The sequence below is a fragment of the Podarcis muralis genome, chromosome 2, assembly GCF_964188315.1.
Source record: "Podarcis muralis chromosome 2, rPodMur119.hap1.1, whole genome shotgun sequence".
Taxonomy (NCBI): domain Eukaryota; kingdom Metazoa; phylum Chordata; class Lepidosauria; order Squamata; family Lacertidae; genus Podarcis; species Podarcis muralis.
In genome coordinates, this window is record NC_135656.1 from 103431072 (window position 1) to 103451163 (window position 20092).

Sequence of the window (20092 nt, forward strand, 5' to 3'; positions counted from 1 at the left end):
ATTTCGAGAAAGAAAAAATAACCCATATCTGTAATTTCCATTTTTTTATTAGCTTTCTGTGCGAGCTCTAAAACATGACCTTAAAGGCATCCCACGTTGTAATATTTATAATACTGTTTCTCTCACGTTTCTTGACCTCGTGTATTTCATCGTATAAGGGTCATATCTGTGTTACTACAAGCCCCATGCACAAACACAAAGCGAGAGAGACTGCTGCAATTGTACATTTCTAAATACTTTATCTGCATCCACGAGAAACAAGCTTTTTGTTTGTTTTAATGGCAGAGAAGGTCGGCTCCTGTGTTCTTAAGAGGACCCTCTGTTGTCCCGAGTGCTCATCTGGAGGCTGGAGAATGCAAAGGGTGTTCTGGCATCTATTAGCGCTAAGCAGACGCAGAACACAAGCGCTCAGATGGTATGAGGTCATAAGCCTGGGAGGGGTGGGGAGGCTTCGTGAAAGATCCCCGAATGGCGGGAGATCAGCAGTGGCATCTGTGCATCCCCACAATGCAAATGCAACAGCAATACAATAAAATGTATAGGAAACATACGTGCAGACTCGCTACTTCTTCCCCTTACAAGCAAAATTGTAAAGCAAGATTTGTTTTTTTAACCCCATTCAAAAAGCATTTGGTAGGGCCTCAGAGGACCAGATCAAATTGTTTCAAGGGCTAGATCTGGCCTGCAGCGTGCCAGCTGGCCTTCGTTATTCTACGGGAAGATGCAATTCTTCACAATTATATTCCTCTCGCCCAGCCCAGCTGCCATGTGTAATATAGATCCCTAAATCCTGACATTGCAGCGCTGTCATTATTTTGCTTAGAAAATTCCAACCAGTGATTCTAAAAAGTTTTCTTTCTTCATTTTCATTTACTCCTATGTATCTTGGAATAATTTCAAGAGAGCAAAAAAAAACCCCAAATCTGTAATTTCCATTTTTTTTTTATTAGCTTCTTGCTGGCAAGCATTACACCTGGGAATAATACTGCACCAGGCATTTAAAAAAAAGTTCTGCCACAGGGATTATTATTATTTTTTCCTTCCAAATCCAATGGAAATACTTCTAACTGTATTTTTATCGCCATAGGTAATATTTGGTTGCTTGTTTTATAATGCATAGAAAGAAAGAGTTCTCTTAACTGTAAAATGCTGTACTGCTGACAATAAAACCAGGGGCGGAAGAAGCCTGATGGTACCTCAATTTTTTTAATACTGCTTGCTTACCGATTTATGAAAACTAGGTTAGATTACATGATGGTAGCTTTTCCTCTCCCCAGCTGCACATTAACAAATCTGGGTACAGCCCAGAGAGAACTTCTCCTACACAAACTTCTCTTGTACTGTTTCTTATTAATTTTGGTGTAGCTTACGAGCTAATTCACACTGGACTGGAGCCTCAGGAGTGGTTTGTAAAGAGCACTAGACGGGTTAAACACAGGTTAAAAACCAGGAGACGATTTTTAGCACTTTACATTGTACTGTGTGAACACCACGGAAAACGTGTCCTAAATGTAATTATTTCACAGTCCTTCCAAGGTTCATCCTTTGTGAAAATAAAAAAATAAATGTTTCTTTGATGGAATGAGCAGGCACATGCAAACATTTCCTCACGACATGACGGAAGATTAGAGGCCGGAGCATGCCCATTCTCCGGTCCTTAGGAATCCATAATAAATATTTAAAACAAATATATATATATATATATAATCTATGTATATATGGAGAAAGGGAGAGATGCAGAGATTTTCTCCAATGTTGTTTTAAGTGGAAGCCAGTCTCCAGTCTCTTAATACCTTGTTCTGAGAAGCTGCTACATAGCTTCTGGACGGTAAACAAACAGGGAAAGAAGGGGTGAAATCAGTCGTCCGTTTTCTGTGCCAGTCTACAGAAAGTCCAGTTGTGTTCCACCGTATTTTCATTGGCTCGTTCACTCATGTGGTGGACCCTGGTGTTTCGGATGGTGAAGCCTTGCTTTGTGATGTACTCCATCAGGTGGACCCGAAGGGAGACTTCTTGGTGGTAATCGCAGGGCCCAAACGTGAAAGAAACTTGGCAGTCCCTCGTGTCCATCATATGCTTGTTCCACTTGGTGAAATAGTTGGAGATCCCTTCCAGCAACGAGTGGACCTTGGTCGTGATGGTCAGCTGCGTTATGATCACCGCCACTGGGTTGGAATATTTCGAGAGCTTGCGAGTGCTGGAGAGCTCCACCACTTCCTCAAAGGTATCCACGGGATACAGAGGTTTGGGCTCGTTAAGACACTGTATCAAGGGTTCGATCTGGTAGAAGTCCGCTTCTTTACGAAGCAGGTCAAATTCCTTGAAGTCCAGAGGCAGAGTCAGCTCTGACGTCCGTAAAAAGTTGAGGACGTACCGGAAAAGCGGCCCGTCCCGGTCGATGAAATAGTTGCCCTGGGAGTCCCTGGCGGTGGGGAAGCCTCCCCGGAACATGGCTCCCAGCATGGAATCGGGGTACCTCGTGAGCGTGGTGAGCGACGTCGTGTACAAATGTCCACCCACATTCAGAGTGACCGGCTCAGTCATCTACGGAAGGGGAGAGGAAAAGTTTCAGAGCTCTCACAAGCCAACATATGAATACCCCGTAAGTACCTTAAACGATCATTTAAAAAACCACTGCTTATGCAAACAAACAAACACAAGCAAGCAAGCAATAAGAACTGCACTTTCCCCCTGTATGACTTAGCATGGGGCATTATAATCCAAAGTTAATTCAGGTAGAGCCCAACTTGCACTCACAGAAGTGTTTGTGATCCAGAAGAACAGAAATGGAGGGGAGTTTTCCTGATTTGCCCTTCCACCTGCAGCCATAGCTGTCAACTTACAGATTTGAAAATAAGGGACCAGCAGCCTCGAAAATAAGGGATCAGCGGCCAAAATAAGCGATTTTCCCAGCACAGGTATGTTCGCCTTCTGAGCCCCTCCGAGCCAAAGACAGAAAGCCCAGCTAGCAGCCAAACGAAGCCTCAAGCGGTCGTTCCCACAGCGCAGCAACCCGGCAAAGGGGATGCAGCAAGGAAAACCACCGTCACCTCTCCGCTGGGGAGCACTGAGCAAAGGCGAGTCCCCAGGCAACGCGGTCGATTTGATCGGCACAAGGCACGCAAGCCCAGTCGTTCTTAGACTCCTTATTGGGTGAGCAACACAGCCAAACAACACAGTTGGAACCTCCCTCTTCTCTGGCCGGCAAGGAGGGAGGGAGAGGAGCTGCTTCCTTTGAAACCCATGAAATTTAAGGGAAATCATCAATAAGGGACAGCAGCAGGACACAGCGCTGGGATAAGGGAGTTTCCCGCCAAATAAGGGACGGTTGACAACTATGCCTGCAGCTCTCCCTCTTGCCACCTGCCGCCCTGTTCTGGAGGGTCTCTAGCTCAATTTTCAGGTGGCACAAGGAGGGAGCAGGGAGAGAGGACAACCCCCCCCAAAAAAAAATTTGCCTGTCCACTTAGCAGAGGCACCGCCTGAATCAAAAGCTCCTTGGCTGAGCCCAAAGGCATCAACTGGATTCCTCCCCTGATAAGGCAGAACAGTATTTATAATCTGCCTTTCAATTCCATCTGGAACACAACTGTACCATCCTCTGGGAAGCATTCATCTAGCCATATAATTAGCTGCTCTCTTGGGCGGAGGAACAATTGCCGACGGGTGACCGAACGCAGCCACCTATCAGCGGCGCAGTAACTGACTCATCCCGCATCGCCCTGGCTCTGCGTGCCGTTCTCACCTGGCCTGCCATTTCCTTTTGAGATCACAGTGCAGAGCCTGCTGCTCATGCAGTTATTCTACTGTGCCGTCACTCCTGCGCACAAGTGTCCCCACCTCTTGTCCAAAGAGGAGAGGAAGGCGGGCAACCAGGTGAAGGGAGGCGTGACTGCCTCTTTATCCTTAATTTACAAAGCTGCAAAAAGTAAGAGGTGCAAAAAAAAAAGGTACTTGCACCCCAGGATCAGTCGCAAACCACTGTTCTCTGTGGCACTCCTGGCACACACGCCACTTTGGTTTGCACCCAATGTTAGCTCTACTCAAGAGCAGAGCCATTGAAATCCATGGCCATGGCTAACTTAGGCTCATTCATTTCAACCGGTCTACTATTAGCCCAACTGGGCTTTATACAATTATGGTACCCACCCCCACCCCCCGGAGGCTGCACTAAATGGCTCCATGCGGCCAATTTCACCCAAGAATGAGCTCACTTAGGCACCCCGTGTGCCTTTGTCCACAATGCTGCACAACTCTTTTGGAGATTTTTTTTGTGACAGTGTGTCTGGAAGGGAGGGAACCTGCTTAGCCTTTACAGTGTAGCCCAGCAGGCTACAGAGTCTGAATTCAAGCACAATGCCTCTCCTTGCTCTATGCACATTCAACATATACTAGGCAGAAATAGCTCAGCCGAACAAAAAAGAAACCAATGCCGAGAGGACCAGCGGCACCAGACTTGAGTAAGGATCTCTTTTAGGTCGAAATAAAAGAGCCACATAACAAATGAACTGCTGAAATGAAGAGCCAATTAGGAGAAATGTGTGATTTGCCCAGAGAAGCCCCCCAGGATGAGTCAATAGAAATAGCAAAATAAGGCTCCTTTAAAACATTATAGTGAAGATGGAGGTAAAACTTTCTGGCTGCAAACATCAATGACTTCTTGACCACTGCACTGGGGAAAAACAAGGCAGATTCACTTCTAGGCCAGGTGGCGGATTCATGAGTGAACTAGCAGGACATAGAGTGCTTTTGAGTCAAGGTGAGATGCTCATCTAATTCTTCCGCTGCCTGCGGGGTGGTTTTTAGAAAAGGATGCTTGGCATTAGGAGATTCACCTGTGCAGGCCTTATTAAATGGGATTTCAGCTGTTCTTGTGCATTAGGAGCTATTGACGGATACTGCCCATTCAAAGGAAAAGAGGAAGAGGTGGAAATTTTCTCAGATATGAATATAGTCTCTAGGACGTAGGCAAGGGACACCTGGGGTTTGCAGTATCCTCCCCACCCCCCTGCACAAACCAGGATCTTTCTACCTACCATCAACTGCCCTGTGTGAAATACCCTGATGACTTAATATAACATTCTGTTTTGTTTTGAAATGCAAATGTTACTTATAAGCAGCCTTGGGAGGCTTTGTACCCTGAAAGGCAAAATATAAGTACAATTGTTACCTTGGTTTTTAAACAGCTTAGTTCTCGAAAGTTTTGGCTCCCAAACGCCGCAAACCCGGAAGTGACAGTTCCAGTTTGCAAACTATTTTTGGAAGCCGAACGTCTGACGGGGCTTCCACGGCTTCTGATTGGCTGCAGGAGCTTCCTGCAGCCAATCAGAAGCCATGCTTTGGTTTCCGAACGTTTTGGAAGTCGAGCGGACTTCTGGAATGGATTCCGTTCGACTTCCAAGGTACGGCTGTAACTGTAATAAACAAGTAATACTACATGGTATGAAGCTGTTAGAAGAGTGCCAACAGCGAAGATCCTTGTGACATAAATTCAGCGTAGCATAAATTCCCATGGAGTCGCCTGCTTTGTCAGACGGAGGAGAAAGACCAGGTTCGCCATACCCCCTGCAATGCAGGAATCTCAACTAAAGCATTTGTGACAGATGGCCACCCACCTCTGCTTAAAAGCTGTGTTCGAAATTAGCCAGGCGCATTTTGCACCTGGCTACAAACCATTTGCGACCAAGTAAAGGTGCCTTGGCCTCAGGACGGCGCTTGACATCTCCACCATCTGGAGGTGCAAGCCTGGGGATCATTGCATCTTGACTGTTTCCACACACTAACAACACATCCTGTAGAATTCTATCAGTTATATTTTATCTGCACAATTGGAATGAATTTCAGGAACCAAAATGCTTTTTTCTGTGCAGCCTGGGTAGGAGCAGTCACCATTAAGAAAAATAGGTCAGAATAGGCCAATATATATATATGTGGCCTGTCCCTGGATCAAGCCACTTTTCTTCTTTAAGTTCTCAAAGCTCTTAACCTAGCTCAAGGTTGTCATCTGAACCAGCCAGGTGTTTAACTGATGATCAATCACAGTCAGTTCATCCTTTGAAAAATAAGACTTTAGAGCAGTCTTACCCTAAATGGCAACAAAGCATTCCATTTGGGCAGCTGTAATCTTGCTTTTTAGTGGGACGCGGGTGGCACTGTGGTCTAACCCACTAAGCCTCTTCGGCTTGCCGATCAGAAGGTCGGCGGTTCGAATCCCCGCGACAGGGTGAGCTCCCGTTGCTCTGTCCCAGCTCCTGCCAACCTAGCAGTTTGAAAGCACGCCCAAAAGTGCAAGTAGATAAATAGGTACTGCTCCGGCGGGAAGGTAAATGGCGTCTCCATGAACTGCTCTGGTTTCGGTGTTCCGTTGCGCCAGAAGCGGCTTAGTCATGCTGGCCACATGACCCAGAAAAACTGTCTGCGGACAAACGCCGGCTCCCTCAGCCTGTAATGCGAGATGAGCGCTGCAACCCCAGAGTTGTCTGTGACTGAACTTAACTGTCAGGGGTCCTTTACCTTTAATCTTGCTTTAAGGAGCCATTTGGCACCTAGCTTATATTATCTGAGTTCCTAACACGGCTTAAAAGCCTCCAATGAATGTGATCTTCGTGCTGGAAGAAGGTTCTCCACCCTTGCCTGCAGCTGACAGAGGAAATCTACCGGCCAAATCTTTGGCTGTAGGTCTGTAGCCAACAACACATACAGGGTATTACGACTGGAAGAAATGGAGCATTTGTATGGGGCCAGCTGTCTGGTAAAGGAGCACAGGAGGGCAGATTTAAACACACGTGCCCAGCAGACACACACAGAACCCCTGGGAGAATTTGCCATGCCCCCACAGCCCAGCCGGCATACTTACTATATATCCCCAGTCTCCATTATCCATCTGTTCCAATGCGCGAGCTGCGCGAGCCTGGATTTATTGGAAGTCTTTGGAAAGTTTATGCAATTCGCGGCTTATTCCTCCCTGGTGGGGGTGGGAGAGAGGAAAAAAGCAGAGCAGATTGTAAGCACTTTCAAGATGGAGAAGAGCAAGAACAAGAGAGCGGTGTTTCTACCCCTTCAAACGGCAGGCTCTTTGCCTGCGCCTCGGATTCCAGCTACAAAGAAACTCAAGTACAATCACCTGCAGAAAAAAATTACCTTCCTGCCACTGACCTTCTTGCATCCTTTGCAGGTGTAGAGAGCCGCTGAGCCTCGCAGGGGGAAAAAAGATAATCATTACGCAGCCGCCTGAGTAGAAATAATGAGCACTTGGTCTCTGAAGGTGATCCACACTTTTAAAAAATGGTCCGCATATTTTATCTGGGAGAAAGGAGACGGTTTTCAAAGGTTGGACCCTTCCAAACATACGCCAAGGAATCCCTTCGCTCTGGACATGTGAATCAATGACATGGATGCACCTCAAAATCCAGCTGCCCCAAGCTTGGGTCTCCAGCTGTTTTTGGACTACAACTCCCATCATCCCTAGCTAGCTGGACCAGGGGGTCAGGGATGATGGGAATTGTAGTCCAAAACCAGTTGGGAGACCCATGTTTGGGAAACCCTGATCTAGATGTTTTGGACTACAACAACCATCATGCTCAGCCAGCACGGACAATGGTCAGGGATTGGAGGGAGGCAACCCAGCCAGATGGACAGGGTATAAATCATAAAATTATTATTCTGTAAGTCCAGCAGCATCTGAAAGGTTCCAGGATGGGGGGAGGGTTTGCCATTAACCCGTGTGTGTCCTGTACAGGAGCTCATCAAAGTAAGGAAACTGGAAATGAGCCAACACTGAAAATCAAACAGCAATAGCCACAGCCATGGGCTAGACACAAAACAACACATAAATAAGCTTCAAAAACTTTTATTATTTATCACCACCCAGACTTCACCAGCAGATCCCAGGGCGGATTACAACCATTAAGAAAGGAGAATTAAAGTTAAAACATAAATTATGTTCACAGTAACAGGGTGGGGTGCTGAAAACACACATCTTTGGTGTCAGAGGCCAGGATAAAGTCTTCAGCATTCTCCAAAAGCTGTACAGTAGTACCCTGGGTTACAGACGCTTCAGGTTACAGGCGCTTCAGGTTACAGACTCCGCTAACCCAGAAATAGTATGTTGGGTTAAGAACTTTACCTCAGGATGAGAACGGAAATCGTGTGCCGGTGGCGCAGCAGCAGCGGGAGGCCCCATTAGCTAAAGTTGTACCTCAGGTTGAGAACAGTTTCAGGTTAAGAACGGACCTCCAGAATGAATTAAGTTCTTAACCCGAGGTACCACTGTACAGTGAAGAAGCCATGGGAAGGGGGCCTTCTGCAACTTAGGGGCTGCCACAGAGAATGCCCACTTACCAAGCTACCTACCCACACGGTTTCTGAGGGTGGTGGAACAACCATGAAGGCTCCCCTTGCTGATCTTAACACACAGCCCAGGCTTTGTATTTGGGGCAAAGTGATAGTCCACTCCCACTGATCTGGCATTAAAAACATTTTTTTCAGTCTGAAATCTTCCTACTCTCTAGTCATGCAGCAAAGATTAAAAAAACCACAACAATACCACGGTTTTGTCCTTGGAGCCTTTCGTAACTATGGGGAGCTCAGAACCGGAAAAGCATTTGCTCTTCAGCTTCAATGGACGGCAAACTGGGATCCTTGCGAGTGCTGTGGAAGAATGCGGCTTCCAGTACAATTGTGCTCAGCTTCCTTGCAAGCTCTGTGATCTCACAGGAACGGCTAACTACAAACCGGTCCAAACGGCGACCCACATTTCCACAGGCAAATGTGAACTCTCCACAGTAAAAACAAAACAAAACAATGCAAGGCTTGGCTTGGCTGGAAACAGCAGGGCTGCTGCCGCCCTCTGCAAAAATCCATCTCGTTAGTTGGAACAATATTTCTTTCCAGCTTTGAAATAACTGGCTCACCATTCTTTCATAGGCAGATAGGTTTGGGAGAGGGGGCAGACAGAGAGAGAGAGGGAAAATGGAAGAAGCTAAAATAGGGACAGTTGACCATTTTTGGCCAGAGGAGCACACACAATACACTCTCCTCTAGAGAATCTGTGTGAATCAGTTAAGAGAAAAGTAATTGGCCCCTCTCCACTCATCAAACGATTGATCTGACGACTGGTGATTTGCATCCTCATCACAGCACTGTATCTACTTTTTTAAAAACCCTTTTTTTGCTGCCACCCATATTGGAGGTGCCAGGGAAGACCAGAAAATAAATGTTTGGAAGGGGGGGTGTCCAGATCAGGCCAGGGCTAAGCCACCCCAAGCCAAGACTAACATCGCAAAATGGCATTCCGGCGCAGTAGCTTTGCCCACAATCTGTGTGACATATTCAAATCGGACCCTGCCATTGGTCGTACGTACGTAGGACTGAAAGCACGCAGAAGTTGTGTCAACATCAGAAAATGTTTATTTTATTTATTTAACAAAACATGTATACCACTTCACCATAAATAAAACTTCTAAGTGGTTGGCTGTTTTCATATCCTATCTAGGCTTGGTAGGCTTACCTAAAGAAAAGGGTTTTCAGTAGTACAGTCGTATCTTGGAAGTCGAACGGAATCCATTCCGGAAGTCTGTTCGACTTCCAAAACGTTCAGAAACCAAGGCACGGCTTCTGATTGGCTGCTGGAAGGTCCTGCAGCCAATCAGAACCTGTGGAAACCGCGTCGGACGTCCGGGTTCCAAAGAACACTCGCAAACCGGAACAATCACTTCCGGGTTGGCAGCGTTCGGGAGCCAAAACGTTTGAGTCGTAAGGCGTTCGTCAACCAAGGTACAACTGTGTAGTGAAGGCAACTGACTGATGTCAACTCCTTGATTAATTTGTCACAGTCAGACTCTCCTCTAGATTTGGGAATTGAGTTCTCCAGTCTGTTGACCAGGCAAGTGCAGATGCCTTGGTTCCTCAGTTCCTTAGAAGAGCTCTGAGGCTTAAGCAACACACGGACTCCCAACCCTGTGTGATTGAGAACCCAGACCATGCAATGTTGCATATCATGAGATCACCTGGTGTGTACAGAGAGGGGCTCCCAGCTGCATCCGTACCTTCAGACCTGACAGCAACTGTTTTTTAGATAGCTGAAGGGGTAGCAAACATGAGGGTGTGGAGCTAATGGATTTCACAGAGAGATTTCCATCTTTGGCCACCGTAATCCAAGCACCTTGTCTTTAAAGTCTACCAGTATCTGTAAGAATCTATTATTCCTCTTTTTCCCACTAAGACATCACATTGAGAAGCGGGTGGAGGGAGGAAACAGCTTGAAGGTTTAAGCAAGCTTTTTATCCAAAGCCATGTTTTCTGAGGTCCGTATAGTTCCATATAGTTAAAGCCATGGTTTTCCCAGTAGTGATGTATGGAAGTGAGAGCTGGACCATAAAGAAGGCTGATCGCCGAAGAATTGATGCTTTTGAATTATGGTGCTGGAGGAGACTCTTGAGAGTCCCATGGACTGCAAGACGATCAAACCTATCCATTCTTAAGGAAATCAGCCCTGAATGCTCACTGGAAGGACAGGTCCCGAAGCTGAGGCTCCAAGACTTTGGCCACCTCATGAGAAGAGAAGACTCCCTGGAAAAGACCCTGACGTTGGGAAAGATGGAGGGCACAAGGAGAAGGGGACGACAGAGGACAAGATGGTTGGACAGTGTTCTCAAAGCTACCAGCATGAGTTTGACCAAACTGCGGGAGGCAGTGGAAGACAGGAGTGCCTGGCGTGCTCTGGTCCATGGGGTCACGAAGAGTCGGACACAACTAAACAACTAAACAACAATGAAGTGTTGAAGACACAGCTTATGGCGAAACCATCAACCATGGGAAACAAAACTGAAAGTTTTTGATGAATTCACTGCAGGTGAAAGTTTACTGCGGGCAAGAGGGGGAGATAAAGAACTATCCCATTGGAAATTAACCACAGTCAGATGTTGTGGGCATTTTTCTCCAATCTCCGAAGCGCAGTGACACCCAATGGATGTCTGTCTCTTGATTTGAAAAAGGAAGAGCAGTAAGTCAGTCGGCATCAACCAGTTCAGCTTTTGTGACCAATTTCCATTCCCTTTATTGACCCCGTAGGCCTTAAAAGATACCTAAATCACTGCTCTTTGCAGGGGAAGGGAGATTTACATCTTCTTGTCTCCTCCGCAGGCAAAAGAGACAGCATTTGATCGCCAGCCTGCTGCGTAGCACCAGAATGAATAATTTATCAAAGCAATTAGTTCAGGCAAGCCTCTTCCCATCCGTTTGCACGGGCAAAAAGGAGGCGCAGACAGCAGATGCCTCATTGATTTGGTGTAGGTTTCCAGGACCGCTAACAATCTAGAAATCTGGTTAGAAAACGTTAACACTTCAAGGAAGGAACAAAGTTATGCACAGCGACAGACTATCGCATGCAGTTAGAACATCGCCTTTTCTTTTTTAAAAGAAGCTGACTCTATCAAACAACTTTAGCCTGGAAGCTGTAGGGCTGTATTTCAATGGAACCACAAAACACCCATCCTGATTTATTTCATGGGCCCAAGCGCGTAAGATTTCTGGGGGCAACAATAGGAGGCTCGGCCATTGTTTCCTTGCAAGAAATAACAGGATGGCAATTCCCAGAGCAGAAGAGCAGGGACAGAGAAGCTGGTGCAAACTGGGGAAATATTATGGCACGCACAAAACACAGAAGCAAAGTGAGCGTCCCAAGCGTGGCTGGAAAGATCTCAGGTGCCTCAAAAAGCAACGCTGTGGCACCTAAAACATTATTTGACATCTTTCCCTACCCATGTCCAGGTTTGGCTTCATAGATGCTGATTGCTGGATCCTGATTTATTTATTTTTTAATTGCAACTACAGATAATTTTTCCTGCTCTGACCATGGCAGCACCTTCTGTCTCCCCAACAACCAGCACAGCTCTTCAACCAGGTTCATTTTTTAAAATGCTGATGACCAGAAGTTATATGTTCTATAGCAGGGATGTCCAACCTGTTGCTGTTGACCGCGATGGACAGGTTGATCCCCGGACGATCTTGGGCTCCCTCTCAATCGGCGTTGGCGATAAGCAAGTCTGCGGATGAAAGTCCCCGCCCCCTCATCCGCGGCTCTGTTCCTCGTTTGCGTCAAATGGGTGTTCCTTAATGGTATGTTAGAAAACGGAAGCAGAGAGTCGTTACCGCAGCATTGCAGTTTTAGGTGAGTGATTTTCTCCCTCCTCCCAAAAGGTCAAGAACTTTCGTCTCCTCCCTCCCTAAAAAATGGGTAGATCACTTCCAGAATTTTTATACTGGGAGTAGATCGCAGTCTCTTGTGTGTTGGACATGCCTGTTCTATAGAAATGGCTTGTTATTACAGTGGTACCTCGGGTTACATACGCTTCAGGTTACATACGCTTCAGGTTACATACACTTCAGGTTACACACTCCGCTAACCTAGAAATAGTGCTTCAGGTGAAGAACTTTGCTTCAGGATGAGAACAGAAACTGTGCTCCGGCAGCGCGGCGGCAGCGGGAGGCCCCATTAGCTAAAGTGGTGCTTCAGGTTAAGAACAGTTTCAGGTTAAGAACAGACCTCCGGAACGAATTAAGTACTTAACCCGAGGTACCACTGTTTTATTAGTAGTAGTAGTAGTAGTAGTAGTAGTAGTAGTAGTAGTAGTAGTAGTGTTGCTATTTTTATTTTACTATTTTCAGAAACTTGTGCTCACTTTGCTTGGTGGGCAAAATAAGATTATCCAGGAACAGGATGAATATCTAATTTTTTATTTTTTTTACTACCCCTAACAGCAACCCTGAAAACAAAGCCACAAAAACGGGAGGGGGGGTGCTAACCCATAGTTCAGGAGTCTAATTTGCCTCACTGCCTTCCTGCCCCATGATCAAATGTTTCTCCTGCTTCCCAAGGGGTCCACCAATTTTGATGGCAGCAGAGGAGGGGAGGGGAGAGAAATGGAAATCAAGCACAGTGCTAGGGGTACAAATTGTCCTCTTCCTGATCATCAGATTGATTATCTGATGCGAGAGAACGATGACCCCACAGATCTACGCAGATCAGCTGGGGGGGGGGGGGCAGACGAACTGTGTGCTTTTGTGCATGGCAGCTATTTGCAATGCACAGATGGCCTGAAATTGGGGAGGGGGGGGGGAGCATGTAGATTGTGAGCAGCCTGAATCTGGCATTACACGCCTGCCAAGCAAGTACTCCACCCTGGACACAGGACGCTGTAGAGGTACAGGGAGAAAACTGCAAGCATGGAAATTGCCATGGGGGGGGAAAGCCCTACTGCTCCCCAAAGCAACCAGCGTACCTACACCCAACCCAAAAAGGAAGGAGGGAAGCTGGAAGATGGAAATATGGCTGGTCAGTCCTGACCAGCTGTCGACTAAATAATTTTAAGCTCGCGTCTAGAAATCTGAGCTGGTGCTTCGCTTTGTTTTCAAAGGGAAAGGTTGGAGGATACATGGGTAAGCTTAGCAATGGCATTATGCCTCTGCAGTGATCCCCTAAAGTGATACCTATGTGGTTTTCATTACACAAGGCCCAGCTTGTGTAAATGTCAGCTAATGAGTCACACGCCGCTGCAAAACCTTTCGACGGGATAAAAAAGAATGAAAACAGAATTAGAGTGATCAGTTCTGTTAGTTACAGAGATAGAGCACAGCCTTACAGTGAGTTAAACCACTGGTCCACCCAGCCCAGGAGTAGGGAATCTGTGGCCTTGCGGGTGTAGCACAGCTACAGCTGTATCATCGACCTCTGAGAGTTGTAGTTCAGCAACATCCAGCTCACGGTCTTTTACCTAAGATCCTTTTAACTGGTGGCACAAGAGACTGAGCCTAAGAAAAAGTCATGTGTCCTAACACTGGGGGGGGGGGGGAGACACTGCTCCCAGATTATCGCAAATGGCTGATGTTCTACCCATGTGAACAACTATTCAGAGGTAAAGGTAAAGGGACCCCTGATCATTAGGTCCAGTCGTGGACGACTCTGGGGTTGCAGTGCTCATCTCGCTTTATTGGCCGAGGGAGCCGGCGTGCAGCTTCTGGGTCATGTGGCCAGCATGCCTAAGCCACTTTTGGCGAACCAGAGAAGCGCCCGGAAACGCCGTTTACCTTCCTGCCGGAGCGGTACCTATTTATCTACTTGCACTTTGACATGCTTTTGAACTGCTAGTTTGGCAGGAGCAGGGACTGAGCAACGGGAGCTCACCCCGTCACGGGGATTTGAACCGCTGACCTTCTGATCGGCAAGCCCTAGGCTCTGTGGTTTAACCCACAGCGCCACCCGCGTCCCACTCAGAGGTACCTTGGCTTTTTAAAACCTTGAAGATTTTACAGACAATACAAAAATGGGAATTTGAAAGGGCTTTAAAAAAAATTAACTAAAAAAGAGGCTGTAATTTTCCTTGCACAACTCCATGCTGTCCGTCTTTCAAGCTGTTTGCAGAATGACAATTGCATCCCATTATACTAAGATCCCTGCCTCTGGCACCAAGATATTTTATATATGTAACAGATGGAGTATGTGTCCTAGCTCCAAGGAGAACTACAGCGGCATTTGTGCTGAATCTCTCCCTGTCTGAAACATGTAAAGAATTGGGCATGAACATTTTTGTTTTTAAAAAGGAAAGGAAAATGTTCAGAGAGATTAGAGTTACAAAGGAACCTAGGCAGCATAAGAAGCCAGAAAGCATTTAAAATACAGCAACAAAATGATACCATTTAATGAGCGGTCTTTAAATGCAAGTTTTTCAACGACCTACCACTTGGCTATTTAGCACTAGAGTACAGCCTCTACTTATGATCATAATCCATTCCGGAGGCCTGTCCACTGGGCAAAACCAAACGCTAGTAGAGGCGCCGTTGTGCGTGTGCACATTCGCCGGCTGCGCACTTCTGTGCATGTGTAGAGGCGGCAGCCACTTGTGCACATGTGCAGGTGGCAGAAGCCGCTTGCGCGCATGTGCGAATCGCGGCAAACCCAGTGTTTACTTCTGGGTTTGCCGCGGTCGCAACTTGGAACGTCCGTGAGAAGAGGCGGATGTAGGTCGAGGTTCCACTGTACTCTAGCATTGATTATTTTTAAGCACATGCCCTCAATTTGCTTACCTAACCCCCTTTATGGTGATAACTACTATACTACAATCTCATCCCGTTTCAGACTGATGGGCTGCGTTGGTGTTTTCACAAACAGCTGGAAGGGTAGCTACTTTCCCTGCACGGTTTTCTCCCTTCTGTCCCAGGCTGAACATCAGTTAGGGCTGGTTTTCAACTTTATGATATTATCACCAGCTAAACATCGCGATATACTGATATATCACAATGTCTGAAATAAGGATGGAGCTATGTAGAGGCGTTGGTTGGCTTCACGGTTTTCCCCACATTGTGATTTTTTTCATAGCGTACACCCACACACAAAACTATGAAACCGACATCACAATATGGACTTTGAACAGGTGATATCGATATATTGCCCAGTCCTACTGAGTACCGTACCAGACCACAAGACGCACTTAGTTTTTGGAGGAGGAAAACAAGAAAAAAAATAATTCTGAATCTCAGAAGCCAGAACAGCAAGAGGGATCGCTGTGCAGTGAAAGCAGCAATCCCTCTTACTGTTCTGGCTTCTGGGATAGCTGCGCAGCCTGCATTCGCTCCATAAGACGCAGACACATTTCCCCTTACTTTTTAGGAGGGAAAAAGTGAGTCTTATAGAGCAAAAAATACGGTATGTGGGCAGGGTTCACACATTACTCAAGTGGTATTCAGCTAAGTTTTACTCATTACTGAAAGTTAATGAACCTAGCTTAGACATGGAGGATGATGATGATTAGAATTTATATACCTCCCTAAAGCTACAGGATGCTTTAGCTGAGATTCCTGCATTGCAGGGGTTGGACTAGATGACCCTTGGATCCCTACCAAATCAAAGATTCTATTATTGTATGTTCATTAACTTCAGTGCAATCAATCCTATACTTACCCGGGACTTACTTCCTGCTTAAACGTGTACAGTCTTGTGCTGCAAGTGGATCTTACCCTGTTCCACAAGGTTTCTTTAAAAACAAAAGCCGCATTCCCATCTACCCACCAAAACAGGGAGAGCTTGAAATGTTCAGAATTCCACAGACTCAGGCCATATGCTGGCATTTGCATCGTGATACTACTATGTAGACCAGGGGTCGGCAAACTTTTCCGCCGGCAGGCCGGATCACCTGCACGCAAGAGCGCATGGGCACGCACACAGGAGCGTGTGCACCCATGCACATGCGCACACACCCTCCGTTCTTTCCCCGCTGGCTTTTGGAGCCATGGCGGGGGAGGAGGCAGCGTCTGCAGCTTCCTATTGGCTGCAGGAGCTTCCTGCAGCCAATAGGAAGCCGTGGCTGCGTCCTGGAGGTCAGTCCCTGCGCAGAGCTAAACCGGCGCGTCACGCCAGTTTTACTCCACATGGGGACTGACCGAACGGGCGGCAAGGGCCAGGGGCCGCTTTAACGACCCCCTCGGGCCGTATCCAGCCCGCGGCCCGTAGTTTGCCAACCCCTGGTGTAGACCATCTGAAGACTCTCTCTAATGAACAGAGGTTGAGAAGCTGCAGTGTTCTGTGGATGGTGCCTTGCCCCTCCCAAATGCTATGGGGTCTTATTTACTAGCCATTGCCGTCTAACACGGCTAAGCCAACGTGGTGCCTTCCAGATGTCTTTGGACTCTAACTTCCATCAGCCCCTGTCAGTTTGGACAATGGTCAGGGATGATGCAAGCTGTAGTCCACCTGGAGGATGCCACTTTGATTACCCCAAATATATAAATAGGTAGAACTAATTTGGTGGCTACATAGAAAATCCACCTGCTGTCTAATGCAGCATGGATCTGTCCAGCACAACATATATGGGCACAAGCTTAACACAAGTCAACAGTGTGATAGATTAGCAAAAATAAGCTAATGCTATTCTAGGCTGCATCAAGAGAAGTCTAGTGTCCCAATCAAGGGAAGTCAATAGTCTTGCTCTATTCTGCCTTGGTCAGACCACACTTGGGAGTATTGTGTCCAGTTCTGGGCAGCACAATTTAAGAAGGATACTGACAAACTGGAACATGTAAAAAGGAAGGAAACCAAGATGATCAAGGGTCTGGAAATCAGGTCTTATGAGGAATGGTTGAAGGAGCTGGGTACGTTTAGCCTGAAAAAGAGGAAACTGAGAGGACATGTGCTAACCACCTTCAAATATCTAAGGGCTGTCACATGGAGGATGGAGCAAGCTGGGACCCAAACCAATGGATTCAAGTACAGTACAAGAAATGAGATTTTGACTAAACATCAGGAAGAGCTTTCTGACAGTAAGAATTGTCTGACAGTGGAACGGTCTCTCCTTGGAGGTGGTGGACTCTCCTTCCTTGGAGGATTTTAAGCAGAGGTTGGATGGTCAGTCCTGTCATGTATGATCTAGTTGAGATTCCTGCATTTCAAGGGCTTGGACTAGATGTCCCTCAGGGTCCCTTCCAACTCTGCAATTCTATGAATCAATGAATATCCTACTACAGAGCAAGCAGGGCTGCAAAGCTGTTAATTTGGCTAATGAAGACAAAGACAGAGAGAGCCCCCTTAGGTAAGCACGCATGGGCAAACTCGGCCCTCCAGATGTTTTGGGACTACAACTCCCATCATCCCTAGCTAACAGGACCAGTGGTCATGGATGATGGGAATTGTAGTCCCAAAGCATATGGAGGGCCGAGTTTGCCCATGCCTGACCTAGAACATTTACAGCTTAGAATGAAAGTACCAGGATCTTGAACTGGTCACGTATGATCTAGCTGAGATTCCTGCATTGCGACACAGTTTGTTCCTACCTCTGAAAGCATTTGCTACTCACCTGGTTCCCAAAGACCAGCTTTCCATTCTTGTCAGCATTTCTTTGATATACCCCTTAACCCTTCATTGGGACATCCCTCCAAATTCTGATGGCAGGGCTACCTGAAGAGCGTCCAGCAACAGAACCCACTAACCTAATTAATACTTTCTATTCCTGTCTCCATGGGAAGTTTGAGCACAACCGACAACATGATGTATCTGCTTTTCACACAGGGAATAAGGCTATCCATGGATACCAGCTAGCCCTGAAGGCTGCATAAAAGCTTCCAGTGTTGAAAGCAGGATGCCTCTGAACAGTTGTTGCTGGTGAGCACAAGTAAAAAGAAAGTGTTGCTGTGCTTATGTCCTTGCAGGGTTCCCATAGGTATCTGGTTGGCCACTGTGAGAACAAGGCTATCAAATTATCAGTTATTTGGCTTATTATAATTCACACCCCAGGCTGCCACAGGCCTCAAAATATCTTGGTCTGTTTCTTGATTGGAAGCGGTCTTTTTTGACAGCAGTTCCCCCTGTGGAAATATGTGACCATGTGCAAAACAGTGATTGGCACAGACTATCATTTGGACTTCTGCTTATACGAAACAATGCATCTGAGCTAGCTAAACCAAATTCCAAGAACCAAGAGTGACATGGTTGCCATAGGTTATAATCCAGGAGGACCTGATTTGGTTAAAGTTGGTGCACATGTTGATTATTTCACTAACAGCAGAAGGGCACCGCACAATTACAGAACAGAAAGTGAAAGATATATACAGTAGAGCAGTATTTGCAGCCCTGGATTGTGGGTGGATGACAGGCAAGGATGAAAACACATTGTGCCGGAACCAGCAAAAGACCAAACAAGAAACCCTATTAAACAATTCCTCCCCACCCTTCAATCTAAATAAGGATCCTCTTCACCTTCATTTCCAAACACTACTACCTTCAGAAGGGGAAAGCCATAGAGCCACAACACAGAGAGGCTCTTACTCGGGTATCCCAATGGGCTGGCAGAATCATCCTACTGAATTTAAAAAACGAAAACAGCACAGGGACCCTTCTTCAACACATGCTTTCCTCCACCTTTCAGGGGAATACAGTGTAACCCCACCAAAAAACAGAGGTCCTGGCTATGCTTCAAACTGTCACACATAATACCAGGAATTCCATCTTCCTACAGAAACTACAGAAGGATCCAAGAATCCTGGCAGCACACACATGAAAACAAAAAACAGGTAATTCTGGAAATCAACCATCCTTCAGAGCCAACACACACAGAGAGAATTTTAGGTATTCTGCACTCTAATCCCAAGCATGTTTTGCTCAGTGGGGCTAATTTCCCAGTAAGTGTAATTAGGACTGCTGCCTTAATGACATAATTCACATGCGCCTGCAAAAACAAAAAAACCGAAATAAAACAAAGTCCAATATCCAGACTTTGTACCATGAGATCGCTAACACAGAAAAGTATGCCCATGTTACCCATTAGCATGTAGTGTACTGCAATAGCCGAGAGGATCACTCTTTAACCACCATTCCCATGAGAAGGACTGAAGGTGTAACATTTATGTGGTAGCTGCCCAATGTCGAATGATCCAGGATGGCTCTTCGGACACATCCTGATTACTCCCTTAATAAGAAGCCAGGCGTCCTGACAAATCCCTAAACACACACACACACCAGGCGTCCTGCCTGCCTCCTCTCCTGAAAAGGGACCCAGGTGTCCTGTTTTCGCTCCCTTTCCCTCCTGAAAAGGGACCCAGGTGTCCTGTTTGCACTCATCTTTCCCTCCTACAAAGGGACCCAAGCGTCCTGCCTGCCTCATCTCCTGAAAAGGGACCCAAGCATCCTGCCAGCTTACATTTCCTGCTCCTCTCCTCCCTTTTCTCTCCTGAACAGGAACCCAGGAGTCCGGGCTGCATCTCCCACCCCTCCTTTGTAAGAAGCCCGGGCGTTCCGGTCTCCCTCCCTCCTCCCCTTCGCCGCCGCCGCCGCGACGAGGAAGCCAGGCGTCCCGAGGGTGCAACAACCGCGGCGCAGCCGTCCCCTGGGCAGCCCTCCCGGCGGTGTCTTCCCGCCATTTTATGATGCCCCGACCTCCGCCGCTACTCACTCGGGAACAGGCGCGCCTCGGGGAAGCTCCCTCCGTCTCTCGGCTTGCAGCGCGCACTCTGCGCTGCTCCCGGGCCGGCGGCGTCGCTGGCTCCTCCCCGGCGCCGGCGCCTCCTCCTCCTCCTCCTCCTGCAGGGCCTGCCTTGCTCCGCGAGGCCT

At 47.1% G+C, this 20092-nt stretch overlaps 1 protein-coding gene across 3 annotated transcripts; it reads right to left on the minus strand.

The window, feature by feature from the left end:
• Positions 1-127: 127 nt before the first annotated feature.
• KCTD6 (potassium channel tetramerization domain containing 6) lies at positions 128-20092 on the minus strand. 3 transcript variants are annotated; one of them, XM_028719597.2, is made up of 4 exons: positions 19935-20081; positions 7156-7302; positions 6857-6964; positions 128-2544 (listed from the first exon to the last, which is right to left on the minus strand). In XM_028719597.2, the coding sequence occupies exons 3-4, from the start codon at positions 6881-6883 to the stop codon at positions 1858-1860; spliced, it is 714 nt and encodes a 237-aa protein (XP_028575430.1). In that variant the 5' UTR covers positions 6884-6964; positions 7156-7302; positions 19935-20081; the 3' UTR covers positions 128-1857. The 3 variants fall into 3 exon arrangements, with proteins under 3 accessions (XP_028575430.1, XP_028575431.1, XP_028575428.1); XM_028719598.2 differs by having other exon boundaries at positions 7141-7302; XM_028719595.2 differs by lacking the exon at positions 7156-7302 and having other exon boundaries at positions 19935-20092.